At 40.4% G+C, this 14,935-nt stretch overlaps 1 protein-coding gene across 1 annotated transcript in view; it reads left to right on the forward strand.

Moving 5' to 3' along the window:
• The window catches only part of LOC120534714 (zinc finger protein 271-like), a 113,975-nt gene that overhangs the window by 53,176 nt on the left and 45,864 nt on the right, over positions 1 to 14,935 (forward strand). The window contains exon 3 of the mRNA XM_039762299.1: positions 4,677 to 5,122. Coding sequence (XP_039618233.1) covers positions 4,711 to 5,122 — 412 coding nt within the window. The 5' untranslated portion in view covers positions 4,677 to 4,710. The remainder of the gene's footprint in view (positions 1 to 4,676; positions 5,123 to 14,935) is intronic.

Genomic DNA, 14,935 nt, shown 5'->3' on the forward strand with positions numbered 1-14,935 from the left:
AAATCAAATAATTTTTTAAAAGCAATAATGATGGTTTATAAGTGAAGTAACGGCTCAGTTAAAGTGTCTCAAGGTATCTCCCCACAATATGAAATTCACAGAGGAATTTGTCAGCATTGCCCCTTATCACCCATACTCCCCGCGTTTTCTCCTTACGTCTCAAATTCGTAAGTTTGTTGGTTACTCAAAGAGAACTTTGAAAAGGTCAGTGAAGTGCATACAGCACTTGATATTATTAAAACATTTTAATGCAAATGTGAACTACTGCGAAATTCCAGCTACTTACTTGGAAATAAAAATCAACAAAACAACAACAACAAGTGATAACAGTGTGCTAGACCTTAATTCAGTTGTTACACCATTAGGAAAACAATTAACTCATGGCTGACTAGAGATCTGACCGTATAGGTAGATTCTTACTACCAAAGCTAAATGTTTATCTCATATTTCCTCTTCATTTTCAACTCTATAAATTTCAGACTCCTCTTGTACTCTTCTTTTCATTGCCAGCCTTTAGCAATAGAAAAATAAAAGTTTAATAGACGTCATTGAACTTAATCATCAGTTTGTGTAACGTTAATGCAAATGGCTAGCAGATGTCACTAGGGAGGTGAGTGTTGAATTCTTCATCATGATTTCCAACACAGTTACTTCAAATGTTTCGATGCTTCTTGAGGCTTCCCTCTGCCCATTACTACTTTACACTGCTGATAAGTCTTCTTATTTCGGCTGCTCCCGTTAGGGGTTGACACAGAGTATCATTGCAATAGTTATTTTTTCTTTCCAGTATTTAAATAATGTGCAATAACTCGGTTTAGTTATTATTCTTTCCATTTGTATATAGCGTCACAGAACTTTTCTTGCAACTTTTTGCGCTATTTGTTTATTTGTTTCTCTGTTTATTTACTTGTTGTGTTCTACATATAAGTCTGCACTGACGGAGCTGCTTTTAATCTCATTGTACTTGTGTATAGTGACAATAAAAGGCATTCTCATTTTTCCATCTCTTCCTGTCCTCTTCCTCTGTCACACTCATCACCTTCATGTCCTCTCTCGGCACATCCATAAACCTTCTCTCAAGCCTTCCTCTTTTCCTCCTGCCTGCCAGCTCTATCTTTATCATTCTTCTCCCAATATTCCCAGCATCTCTCCTGTGCATCAAACCGACACAATCTCGCCTCTCTGACTTTGTCTCCAAACCTGAGCTGACCCTCTATTGTCGTCTTTTCTAATCCTGTCCATCCTCCTCACACCCAATGCAAATCTTAGCATCTCTAAGTCTGCCACCTTCAGCTCTGTCTCCTGCTTTCTGGTGAGTACCACCCATGTAACTTAGCTGGTCTCACTACCGTCCTGTAGAGCTTCCCTTTCACTTTTGCTGATACCCTTCTGTCACAAATCACTCCTGACACTCTTCTCCACCCTGCCTGCACTCTTTTTCACTTCTTTTCCACAATCCCCATTACTCTGTATTATTGATCCCAAGTATTTAAACTCATCCACCTTCTCCAACTCTACTCCTTGCATCCTCACCATTCCACTGACCTCCCTCACATTCACACACACATTTTCTGTCTTGTTCCTACCAACCTTCATTCCTCTCCTCTCTAGAGCAGATCTCCAACTCTCCTCACGTTAAATACTGGCAAAGGTTGGCCATCAGCTTTTTGCACACTTTGTGCTATGGATTTAATTTTACATTTGCCAGTTTTACCCAGCAATTACACTCAAAAACCCCTAATGACAAAATGAAAAAATGTCTTCTGAAAGGTTTCCAGATGTAATGCAAATCAAGAAACTGAATCTCTCATTCATGTAAGTATTCAGACTCTTAAAAGCCCCCTTAGCAACAGTTCCAGCTTTGAGTCTTCCTAAGTAAGTCTCTATAGGCTGAGCACACCTGGATTTGAGCAGTTTATTGAATTTATCTTGGCAGATCTTCTCACTCCTGTGTGCTATTTCAGAGTTTTGTGAAGTTATTTTATGGTGGCTGGAGTGCCAGTCATGCTGGCAACCCCCAAGTTTTCCCTGTAAGTCGGAGGACCACTTTTAGGTCCGGATGCAGTTTAATGTCATACCCATGACTGAACAGGGTATTGCCAACAAGGATCATGAGCTGTTTTGTCATGTGATGGGTGTGGCAACACACTGTACCAATGCATGGTCCCCATCCTGATGTGACCTGCGATCTTCACAAGCTCTGTTAGATTGTATGGGAAGCATCTGAAAATCTGTCTGGACTCTACACAGCTGTTCTATGGGGTTTAAGTGTGGTCTTCAGCTGGACCACTCTTGGACACTCAGAAACTTGCCCCAAAGCCGGCACCCCATAGCGTGATGCTGCCACCACCCCATAGCATGATGCTGCCACCACCATGCTTCAATGAAGGGATGATATTAGGCAGATGATGAGCAGTGCTGTACTTTCTGCCAGAGACAGTGCTTGGAATTTTACCCAAATAGTTTAAATTCTGTCTCATGCAACCAGAGAATATTTTCCTCATGCTCTCAGTGTCCTTTAAATGTCAGTTGGCAAACTCCAAGTGGTCCGTTTTTATATACCTTTTAGTCAATAGTGACTTCCATCTAGCCACTCTACCATAAATGCCTGATTGATGGAGTGCTGCCAAGATGTTCATTCTTCTAACCGGTTCTCCTGACTTCTGAAGCTCTGTTACAGCAACCATTAGGTTTTTGATCACCTTCATGACCAATGCCTATCTTGGAGTGTTACTCTGTTTGGCTGGACTGCACATTCAAGGTGAAATCCTGGTGGTGCCAAACTTCCATTTGACAATTATTGATTCCAAAGTCTTAATGGAAATTCCCACAGCTTTAAAAGTGTTTTTTATTCCCTTATCCTTATCTGTGCATCACCACAATTTGATTGCAGAGGTCCACAGAGAATTCCTCTGACATCTTGGCTTAGGTTTTGTTTTTGTGTACCGTTTGAATCGTGGGGCTTTACACACACAGGTACATGTGTGCTTTTCTTAACAATGTCAAATGAAGTCAGTTTGTCACTGGTGGTCTCCATTTAGGTTCTAGACACATCTCAAGAAGAATGAAAGTGAGAAAGAATATTTAGAATTAAGGAGTTTCAGAGTTCAGATTATAAGAGTGTTTCACTTATGCATTAATAAGAAGGTGCTGTGCATTTACCGACAGTATAACATTATATTTTTCATAAGCTGAAATAAGATTCTTAAATTGTATCTGTCACTTAGCCATTGTTGTAACCCTGATGGTGCAGAACAATAGGGAAGTACATGTTTTGCAAAGTGCTTGCTCTGTAACTGTCTTTCAAAACTAGCCATAGCTGAATTACATAGCCTAAACTGGGTGGGGAGCCTGGGACTGTGGTGTGCCGACAGATCCTCTTATCTAAAGACTACCGTGTACTTCTGCACATAGTGATCTAATGTGTCATCTTAAGCTACTTGTAAACTTTGCATGACCTCAAAATGAACTGCCATACTTCCTCTTTTTATTTAGTAAACAAGCTGGGTATAAAAAGAGGGAAACTCCCTACTGATGGGGGGCTGTCTGTAGCAAACTGAGCTGACAGCTGCTGCGACTTCCTGCTTACCTAGAATAAAGAAATTGCTTTTTACCTTACATTGGTGTCCGTCTCCTGTCGTTCTTGACTTTCAGTGACAACAAAAGCAAACAGGATGCACCTGAACACAATCTGAAGAGCTACAGCAAAGGGTCTGAATTCTTCTGCTGTTGAAATGAGAGAATACAGTTTTTATACTTTTTTGAAAATGTATTTTCATGTTGTCATCATAGGTTATTGACTGTACATTGATGGGGGGAAATGTCAAATGTATCCATTTAAAATTAAACCTGGAACACAATAAAGTGTGCAGCAAGTGAAAGGCTGTGAATACTTTATGAAACCTCCATACGGTTTATGTAAACTGCTTAATCCAGTTTAAATAGCATACATTTCCATGCATTGAGTGGGATTGGATTTCTTTCTCTCCCTAATCCTATCCCACCATACTTCTCAATTTTATATCATTTGCTGCTAAAGTTCAACTGTTAATGCCTGATAATGAGTATTAAAGAAGTTATTAACAATTTTAAGTCTGTGTTACTGCCGCACAGCTCCAGTAGTGCGAGTTTAAACCTCAGCCTGTTTACTTCCCATGTGTAGTTTTCATGTGTTCCCAGTTTCTGCCATTATTATTATTTATATTATTATTATTTTTTCTGCAACGTTCTAATGATTCACTGACAAATCTAACAAGGTAGCTTTAGATCAATACTAATTGTTTTGACTTTCGTATCAATTCCAGCTTTCAGACCTCAGTATTGGTACCAATAACAGTTATCCCTACATGCCAACTAACCTCTCTCCTCTTATCAAGATCCTCTTTAAGTAGAATATTCATGAAGGTTAGTTATTGGTTGCTACTTATCTGGTTTCTTCTCTTAGGATTACCCACAGCAGATTGGTTGTCTTGTTTCAGCTTATTGGACATTCCCTCCGCTCCCAGAATTGTTTCACATCTGATAATTTGAAATAAAGAGTAATGTTACTGTCAGCATGCTATGAACGGTCAATGTTTATATAAACCTTACAGAGAGGGTGTTGTGAAATGGCATTCAAGTGACTTCAGATCTCAGTTTTGAAGTTTTAATGAAGTTAATTCCTGTTCTTTTTACAGAGAATAAAAAGCTGATATTTACTGGAACATCTCAATGGATGTGAAACGGGAGAGCTGTGATGTGGACACAAATATCATGGATATTAAGGAGGAGAACTGTGAGTTGGAGTCCTTCTACCTTAAACAGGAAAGTCTGAGCATTAAGAAGGAGAGCAGTGAACTACAGGCAGTGGGCATTAAAGAAGATGAAGAAGAGAGGTCCGTCAGTATTGAGACGCTTAACCATACAAATCTGGACAGTGTAAAAGAAGACAACCTTCATGATGGGTGTCAAGATGGAGTGGTGACCAGATTAGACTCTTCTCAAAGCAGACACTGTTCATCTCCAGAGCCTTCTGTCAATGTGAAGACTGAATCATTACAGTCTAAAGCAAAGAGGACTAAGAAAACTACATCTGTTAGAGCTCAGGAAAATCGGCCAACATCTACAAAGAAGTCTGGAAAAAGTAAGTGCAAAATAAAAAATGGGCAACTTTTTGGATTGGGATTTATGGGCAAGAAAGTTTTGGTCTTGCGGTTTTTATGAGTAATAATGTTTTTTATTGTGTTCTTTAATGTAGTTTGAGATTTCATCAGTGTTTATGTACGGTTTAGCAATTTTTCAGGCATAAGTCCTAAAACATGTCCTTGGTAAAGAATGCTATACAAATGTGCAGCTGCAGTAAAGGGTTGTGAACCTTTTGGAATTTTCTGGATATCTGCTTCAATTCATCTTAACAATGTGGTCTGATCTTCAACTATACTCCAAATACAGGCCAGCACACTTGTCCTAAGCTAATAACAAAGAAACGCATCATTTTAACATTCGCAGTCCACTCTGTGACCCTCCTATCTTTACCGACTGGTTGACCCTTATTTAATAGTAATGGCCTCCACCAAACTTTTCATGTAGCTGCTGATCGGCATTGCATTTTAATCCATACCTTTTCTCCAAACCTTTTTGGTTCCTTTTATTCCTGAGAGCTCTTCTCTGATCAGTTCTCTTTAGATCAAGCCACAGCATCGCGTGTCTCTTACTGGCCGTTCCTAAACACCAATTTCCTTATGCTTACCTCTTTTTTGATTTCTTCCTGTGTTTGGGTTCATTGTCCAGTGTCATGACTCTACTTTTGTTAATCTTCTTCTATCCTAATGTTTTTCGTGTCTCTTGCTGGTCCTTCCAAAACATCAATTTACTTATGTTTAACTCTTTAACTTTTTTGATTTCTTCCTGGTGGCTCTGAGGCTAGGCATCTGCATTGGCATTCGGGAGGTTGCCGGTTTGAATTCCGTAAATGCCAAGAGGGACTCTGCTCTGTTGGGCCCTTGAGCAAGGCCCTTAACCTGCAATTGCTGAGCGGTTTGAGTAGTTTGAAAAGCGCTGTATAAATGCAAAGAATTATTTTTATTATTATTCCTATGTTTGGTCTCATTCTCCTGTGTCATGACTCAACTTTTGTTAAGCTTCTGGTATCCTGGGGCCTCATGTATAACGGCGTGCGCAGAATTCGCACTATAACATGGCGGAAGCACAAAAGCCGAAATGTGCTTACGCACAGAAAAATCCAGGTGCTGGAATCTGTGCTTACTCCAACTTCCACGTTCTTCCGCTACATAAATCCCGATCATTGTGAAAAGTAACGCCCCAACTCCTCCCAGAATTACACATCTTTGAATATGCAAATCAATATAAATCGCCCTTAAGCTCAGCCTTCTGTGAAAAGACAATGGGAAAAGCACGGGGGAAAATATAAGAATTTCAGCGAATTCCAAGTGGAGGCAAAGGAAAAACATACTATTTATTTAATTAAACCGTGGTATAATCAACAAAAGGAAGTTGATCGAGTGACATAGCGTGTTGGAGAAACTTGATAGCTCACGTTCACAAAATCGCACAGTGCCGGAAATAAAAAAGAAGTCATAGCCCACCGTCTGAGTGACATATGAAAGCTTATTAGGGTACAGAGAGAAAAAAAAGGCACACAGTTGGGGGAAAAAGCACGAAATGTCAACTTCAGTCTCGAAAGTTCCACTTTAATCATGTAGTTTATTTTGTTATTAAAGTAGAATATCATAAACTTCATCTTAAAATCGTTTAATTAACCAGTTTCTCAAATCACAAAATAATTAAAGTAGCACGCTAAACGCTTTGTTTTGTATGTGATCTTCTATGTGCTCTATGTGTGTGAAGCACTACTTGCTTCTTAAACCGGCTCTCTTCCTCCAACTGGACACAGAATGCATTACATTCGTGATATTACAGCTCTCTGAATAACTAAAATACTGAGATGTATACGTGATATCATTTTCATGATGATAGGAGTTAAAGCACGTTATTAAACATGGGTTTCACGGCGCAGTGATTGTGTGCGAACTTCGATGAAATAATTTATTGCAGCAGTACTCAGGGGCGGCTCTAGGCTTTTCGGCGCCCTGGGCAGAGGGATAATCGGTGGCCCCTTCACCCGCCGATGTCAATATGGTATCTTATGCACAGTGGTTGGCCGTGTCCGTGCGGACACTGCATAGCCGCCTCGTGCTCATGACACAAGCATTTCACTTTTGCCTAAATTTGTTGCTGTGTTGTTATTTTCTCTTTCTGTTTTATATTCAATACATATTGGCGTAGCCACCCCTGCAAGTCCTTGTTTTTCTTTCTCCAAGTAACCGATTGCCACACAATCAGCTCTGTAATAGACGTTAAGCCATCTGTAAGCTTAGAGCGCCGATTTATTCAAAACGTTTAAGGAGCATTGAAATATCTTCGTAGTACATGTTTAATTATTCTATCTTTCACACCAGTCCCAGTGAAGAATATAGATTATTTAAATGAAGTTAAAGATTTATCTGTATAATATAATCAACATATTTTGCTGCATTTCATCTTAAAAATGATATCGTCATCATATGTAAATACGCGCTTTATAAAGTGGCTCAGGTTGTGCAATATTAAAACTGTAGTGCAAGTTTACAGTGGGGTGATTGTACTTATAAGTACAAACAGTTCTACAAGGAGCAATTGGTTGAGTGCATTTAAAGTTCTTGGGATGAAACGGTTTCTGAACCGCAAGGTCCGTACAGGAAAGGCTTTGAAACGTTTTGCCGTGCCTGAAGTAGTATGTTCTTGAAGCTGTATACCAATAATTCTCTTTCCGATCAACTGCTGCTGTCATTCCCCACTCAGAAACAGTGATATAAATACTCCGAGTGGTGCAGTGAGAGTAATATGGAAAAAGATGATGCGCTGTGGCAACTTCTAACTGGAGCAGCTGAAAGAAGAAGGTGCAGTGAGAGTAACAACGCTAAAGCAGTTATGGTATTTGGAATACTATGGCTATTCCATGGACCATTTATATTGTTACAAGTTAATTACAATCAGATGCATTACACTAATAACCAATATGCGGTTAGTTTCAGTGTATTTATAAAGCCGTGTCAGAAAAATAAGGTGTAACCACACAGGAACACTAACACTGCTTTGACGCTGGGTGCCGCCAGTCTGCAAAACCGAGCGGAGAACTTGCGTACGACAGGGTATGAGGTACCGTGGAAAAGTGCGTGGGTTTACGCCAATCGCGATTTGAACGTGAAAAGGTTCTTACGCAACATTTCTGTGCATACGAAGCGTTTATACATGAGGCCCCTGATGTTTTGCTGTCAGATTTCTTGACAATATTTTGAATTCACTGCCTCCTCGATCATGTTAAGCTCTCCAGGCTTTGAAGAAACAAGCAGGCCAACCCATGTTGCTCCCTTCACCTTGAGGCTTTAGTATCAATGTGCAGTTGTCTCCTACCTCCAAACATGGTGTCACGTGTTTTGATCAAAGAGTTCAACTTTTTCCTCGTTCGTCTACAGAACATTGTCTGTTCTGGATCATCAAGGTGATCTTTTACAAGTTTGAGACGTGTAGTGTTGCTTTTGTTAGATCATACTGATTTCCTTGGTGTTTTCCTTCTGTAAACAACATACTTATATTCCGCTGTACAAAAATTAAAGGAACACTTTTTAATCCGAGTATAGTATCAAGTCATTGAAACATCTGGGCTATTGATCTGGTCAGTTAAGTAGCAGAGGGGGTAGTTAATCAGTTTCAGCTGCTTTGGTGTTAATAAACGGAACAACAGGTACACTAGAGGGGCAACAATGAGACGACCCCCAAAACAGAAATGAGTGGTTTAGCAGGTGGAGGAAGGCCACTGACATTTATCCCTCCTTATCTGTTTTGTCACTCGTTTTGCATTTGGCTACAGTCAGTGTCACTACTGGTAGCATGAGGCCATATCTGGACCCTCCAGAGTTGGCACAGTTAGTCCAACTTCTCCAGGATGACACATCAATACGTGCCTGTCATTGCCAGAAGGTTTGCTGTGTCTCCCAGCACAGTCTCAAGGGCATGGAGGTGATTCCAGGAGACAGGCAGGCAGTTACTCTAGGAGAGCTGGACAGGGCCCCTTGTAGAAGGTCCTTAGCCCATCTGCATGACCCACCGGTATCTGCTTCTTTGGGCAAGGAAGAACAGGATGAGCACTGCCACAGCCCTACAAAATGACATCCAGCAGGCAGGCAGAACACTGGTGTGAATGTCTCTGATCAAACCATAAGAAACATGAGGGCCCGACGTCCTCTAGTGGAGCTTGATTGGCACTTGCCATAGAATACCAGAATTTGCAGGTCCACCCCTGGCACCCTGTGCTTTTCACAGATGAGAGCAGGTTCACCGTGAGCACATATGACAGACATGAAAGGGTCTGGAGAAGCCGTGGAGAACGTTATGCTGCCTGTAACCTCATTCAGCATGACCTCTTTGATCATGGGTCAGTGATGGTATATCTCGGGGGGGCATATCCATGGAGGGACGCACAGACCTCTGCAATCTAGACAGAGGCACCTTGACTGTCATTAGGTATCAGGATGAAATTCTTCGACCCTTTGTCAGACCCTATGCTGGTGGAGTGGCTCCTGGGTTCCTTCTGGTGCATTACAATGTCCGGCCTCATGTGTTTGTGAGTTCCTGGAGGATGAAGGAATTGATACCATTGACTGCCCCCACACTCACTCGCCTTACCTCAATCCAATAGAACACCTCTGGGTGTGATTTTTTGTTTCGGTCCATCTGACACATCAGACTGTCCAGGAGATCAGTGATGCCCTGGTCCACATCTGGGAGGAGATCCGCCAGGACACCACCCGTCATCTCATTAGGATGTTGTCAGGCATGCATACAAGCACATTGCGCCATTAAAACTACTGAGTACAATTTGGAGTTGCTGCAATGAAATTTCGGCCAAATGGACTTGCCTGCCTACTGAATCATTTTTTTCCCTTTGATTTTCTGGGTGTCTTTGAATTCAGCCCTCTGTAGGTTGATCATTTTCATTTTCATCAAACGATGTGGCTGCCATCCTTTCGTTCCTAACACATCACCATATCAGTCCATAGCAGTAGAGATAGCCAGCAGGATTTTTTTTCTCCAATTGAGATCTGATGGGTTTTCAAAGTGTTCCTTTATTATTTATTTATTTTTTGAGCAGTTTATTTTCCTTCACATGGACACATGAACAGAGATTTTTCTGCAGGCCCTTTGCTCTTCCCCGATGTTTTTTTTTTTTTTTTTTCACCTCTGCTTTCACACTGTGGTCTTTGCTGGATGCCCACTCCTTTGCTGATTTTGCTCCATTTTTGTAGACAGTTTGGCTCCCTGTCAAGCGTTTCAAAATGTTTTGTTCAGGTTTTCCAGTTTTATACAGCTCTTCAGATCTTTTAAGGTCCTTGTGACAACCCTTAAGAGGTGTCTGGGTGGAACATTGAAGCACTGAATTGGAGCAACAACGTGAAGTGACCCGCTAACATCATTCTTGCATTGTAAAGTGAAAAAGGCTGTGTGTATGTGTTACTTTGTGTGAGAGTGAGTTAAATATAACTTTTGCTCCTGAAAACTTTGTTTTTGTGGTTACCGTTAAGGAGCTCTGAGGGTGTTTCATACCTTGTATCTATTTGTTTTTTTTTTTTTTTCCATCCACACAAGAGCTAGTTCAATGTTTAATAGCGATAGTTGTATTCAAACCTTTGTGTTTGTTGGTCAGAAGGCAGAGAAAGCTTTTGCAATTGCTGGCAAGTCAGTAATTAACTGGTGTTGTAGCCGCAAACAGTCAAGAACAACTGGGATTCCTCACTAGGAAGAAGTTAAACATTTGACATGATGCAGGACAGATTTAAAGAAATTAATAAGAACTCTGCAGTAGTAAATAAGATTAAAGAAGCTGCAAATGTAAAAAATAGCTAAATAAGTCATAGAAGACTAATTACCCCAAACTAACAGTTGGGCATTTAGAGTAAGAAGGCAATCATTAAGAAAGATATCAGGGAAGCTAAAATGCAGTTAACAGAGGAATATTGCAGATAAGGCAAAAAGATGCACCAAAGAGAGTTTTTAGTATTTTTAGTAATAAAAGAAAAGCCAAGGAGGTGAAGCAGATCAGGGACAATAAAGGGGAATTACAGTACATAGACCGTGAAATATCAAATGCACTAAACTTTTTTTTTTCTGAAGTTTTCACAAGTGAGCAAGTGGATAACATCCCAGTGATAACAGGGACTACTAAGGAGGTACTGAGAGATTTGGAAATTGTAGAGAGAGAAGTGCTGCTCAGATTAAATAGGCTGAACTCAAACAAATCACTAGGACCGGATAATACTTATCCTCAAGTGCTTAAGGGGGTAAGTGAATATCATATATAAACCTTGGACACTGTCAAAATGCAAAGGGAGAGCAGAACAAGATTTGGGGATGCGTCCCCTATATTATAACACACAGTATAAGAAAAAAAAATGGCTCCGGAATACTCGCTGATTCCGCGTCCAACAAGGGACAAACTAAAGAGGGAAGGTGCTGGGTTCTTATAGAGGCAGGGGAGGAAGAGGTCGTCCACAATCAAAGAGCAGGAAATGACGTCGATGGGAGGTGTAGCTTGGAAAGGGGTACAGGAACTGGAGGACGCTTTTTAGGCTGATTTCTCCTCGGGTGATCTGCAGAAGATGGAGAAGAAAGGTTTGTGAACTTTGTCAAGGCCTTCTCACGTATCTTGCCCTCAGTTTAGCCCTTAGCCTGCCTCCCAAGTGCACGTGTGTGACAACACATTTTAGGAAGGCATCGCACACTGCAGAAATTTCTGTTAACTGGAAAATGAAAAATATTATCTTGTTTTATAAAAAAGGTGATTGGGATGATCCAAGCAATTATAGGCCAGTAAGCTTAATGTACATCACAGAAAAATTAATGGAAGGAATTATTAAGGATAAGATTGAGTAACACATAGCAAGGACAGGAGTTATTTTGAACAGTCAGCATGGGTTCAGAAGAGAGAGGTCGTGTTTGACTAACATGATGGAATTCTATGAGGAGGCAACAAAATGCTACAATCAAAGTGGTGCGGATGAGATTATTTATCTGGACTTAAAGTAAGCATTTGAAAGGGGCTACATGATAGGGTTGGGCATCAAACTAAACGATATGGCAGTTCAGGGTGATGTTTGTAGGTGGGTGCAGAATTGGCTCAGACACAGGATGCAGAGAGTGATGGTGAGAGGAACCTTATCAAAATTGGCTGATTGTGATAGTGGTGACCCATAGGGGTCAGTGCTTGGGCCATTTCTGTTTTTATTATATATTCATTTTTGGATAGGAATATGAGTAACAAGCTGGTTAAGTTTTCTGTTGATACTAAGCTAGGTGGATTGGCAGTTAATTGAGAACAACATCATATTAAAGTTCGATTAATTCCAAAAATGAATGATACCAAACATATATATGTAGGTTTTACAATAAGCCAGATTTAAAGTGTGACATCAAAATATCACATAAAATCATTGCACTTTTAAGCTTAGGATTTTGTATACTGTATGTAGTGTAGATTTGGATAGGAATATGAATAACAAGCTGGTTACGTTTTCAGAAGATACAGTGGAACCTCGGTTCAAGAACGTCTCGGTACACGTACAAATCGGTTTACGACCCAAAAGTTTGCCAAACTTTTGCCTCGGTTCACAACCACACACTCGGTATACGAACAAGCCAGTTTCCCTTTCGGTTTGTACGTGTTCAGTCTCTCCCTGTGCATTTACTGTACAGCGAGAGAGCGCAAGACACACACACACACACACATACACACAGGAGCGCGCTAGAGAGGGATACACACAGGATCTCCAGGCTCGTGAAATAGAGACGCATGTGCACACGAAAGAAAGAGCGAGAGAGGGAAGGCTGGATGCATAAGGTAAAAAAGGCTAGTTTTTGTTTTCAGTTCTGTTTACAGCGATCGGTTCATAGCGTGCATTGTTGCAATGTTACTTTTCTTGGTGGTTTATTAAATAACAGATTTTTCAGATGTTCATTTTTTTTCCCTGTGCTTAAAACTGATTAAAAAAAAACTGTTTTTAGCGAGCGGTTCCTAGCACTATATAGCGCAAACTATTACATTGTTAGTTTTCTGTGTTGTTCAAGGTTTTCTCAGTGTTATTCAGTGTTTTTACATTTAGTTTACTATTACGCTGTGCATTCTATGGTGTAATTAACTATATTTGTGCTTAAAAACTAAAAAAATATATATTTACACACAGTTCGTACAGTCTGGAACGGACTAATTGTATTTACATACAATCCTATGGGGGAAATTGCTTTGGTTCACGACCAAATCGGTTTACGACCAGAATTTTAGAACGTATTCTGGTCGTGAATCGAGGTTCAACTGCACCAAGATAGGTGGATTGGCAGATAATCAAGAATCTGTTGAGTTATTATAGAGAGTCTTGGACAGCATACAGGCTTGGGTAGATTTGTGAAATATGAAAGTTAATGTAAGAAAATGTCAAGTATTATACATAGTAAGTAAAAGTGTTCTGCGGTGGGCTGGCGCCCTGCCCGGGGTTTGTTTCCTGCCTTGCATCCTTTGTTGGCTGGGATTGGCTTCAGCAGACCCCTGTGACCCTGTAGTTAGGATATAGCTGGTTAGATAATGGATGGATGGAAGGAACAGTGTCTGGTTTGAATTCACGCTTGGAGGTCTGAAAATTCGAAGTACACTTGATGAGATGAATTTAGGAGTCATAGTGGACTCGTCTCTATCAACTTCCAGACAGTGTTGAGAAGCCATAAAGAAAGTTAACCAAATATCAGTTTATATAGCGCCTTGATGTGTGGAGTACAAGTCACAGGAGGTTCTGTTGAAGCCTTATAACACACTGGTGAACCCTCATCTGGAGTCCTGTGTGCAGTTTTGGTCTTCAGTCTACAAAAAAAAACAAAGCAGTGCTAGAAAAAGTTCAGAGGAAAGCTAATTCGAGAGGTGAGAGGTAGAATTATCAAAAAAGATTAAATGAGTTCAATCTTTTCAGTTTAAGCAAATGGAGATTAAGAGGAGGCATGAGTGTTTAACATTATTAAAGTAATTGGAGCAGTGGAGCCTGGCTGTTACTTTAAAAATAGTTCAACAAGAACATGAGGACACAGTTGGAGACTTGTTAAGGGATAATTTCACTTAAAGATCTCTAGCGGACTAAATAACCCAGCTAAGATTCCCACCGTCGATAAGATGGTGATTTATTTATTTTTTCAATGAGGATCCTAGAAACGCACCCAGCCTTGGCGAGACTCACACACAGTCCCTCGCAGAGACAAAAAAGCAACCGGTAATAGATATTAAAGAATATTAAATGAATATGATCCTACCCCAGTTCCCCTTATGGCGATATACAATAAACACAAATTCATTAATAACAAACCGCTAATAAAAACCACACACGATGAAGTCCATGTAAATGGCAACTGATGAAATGAATTGATGGCGGTAGGTAGTCCAGAAATCAGCACGCTGTATGTGAATGTAAAGGTCAGTCCTACTGGTATTTCCTGATGAGATGATGACATATCAATGGGATCAGGAGTGCTCCTTTCTTTGCAGGATGACAATAAATCCTCAGACAGTCCTCATGCAGCAGGAAGACACCAGACAGTACATTAACTCAAAACAGAAGATGATCTCCTGACAAAATGAGAAAACGCAAGTAGCACCATGGGAAGGTAAACAGACGGGCAATTCCAGACACCAAACACATCCTATACAATACAATACAATACAGTTTATTTTTGTATAGCCCAAAATCACACAGGAAGTGCCGCAATGGGCTTTAACAGGCCCTGCCTTTTGACAGCCCCCCAGCCTTGACTCTCTGAGAAGACAAGGAAAAACTCCCAATAAAACCTTGTAGGGAAAAATGGAAGA

The sequence above is a fragment of the Polypterus senegalus genome, chromosome 8 (genome assembly GCF_016835505.1).
Source record: "Polypterus senegalus isolate Bchr_013 chromosome 8, ASM1683550v1, whole genome shotgun sequence".
NCBI lineage: Eukaryota > Metazoa > Chordata > Cladistia > Polypteriformes > Polypteridae > Polypterus > Polypterus senegalus.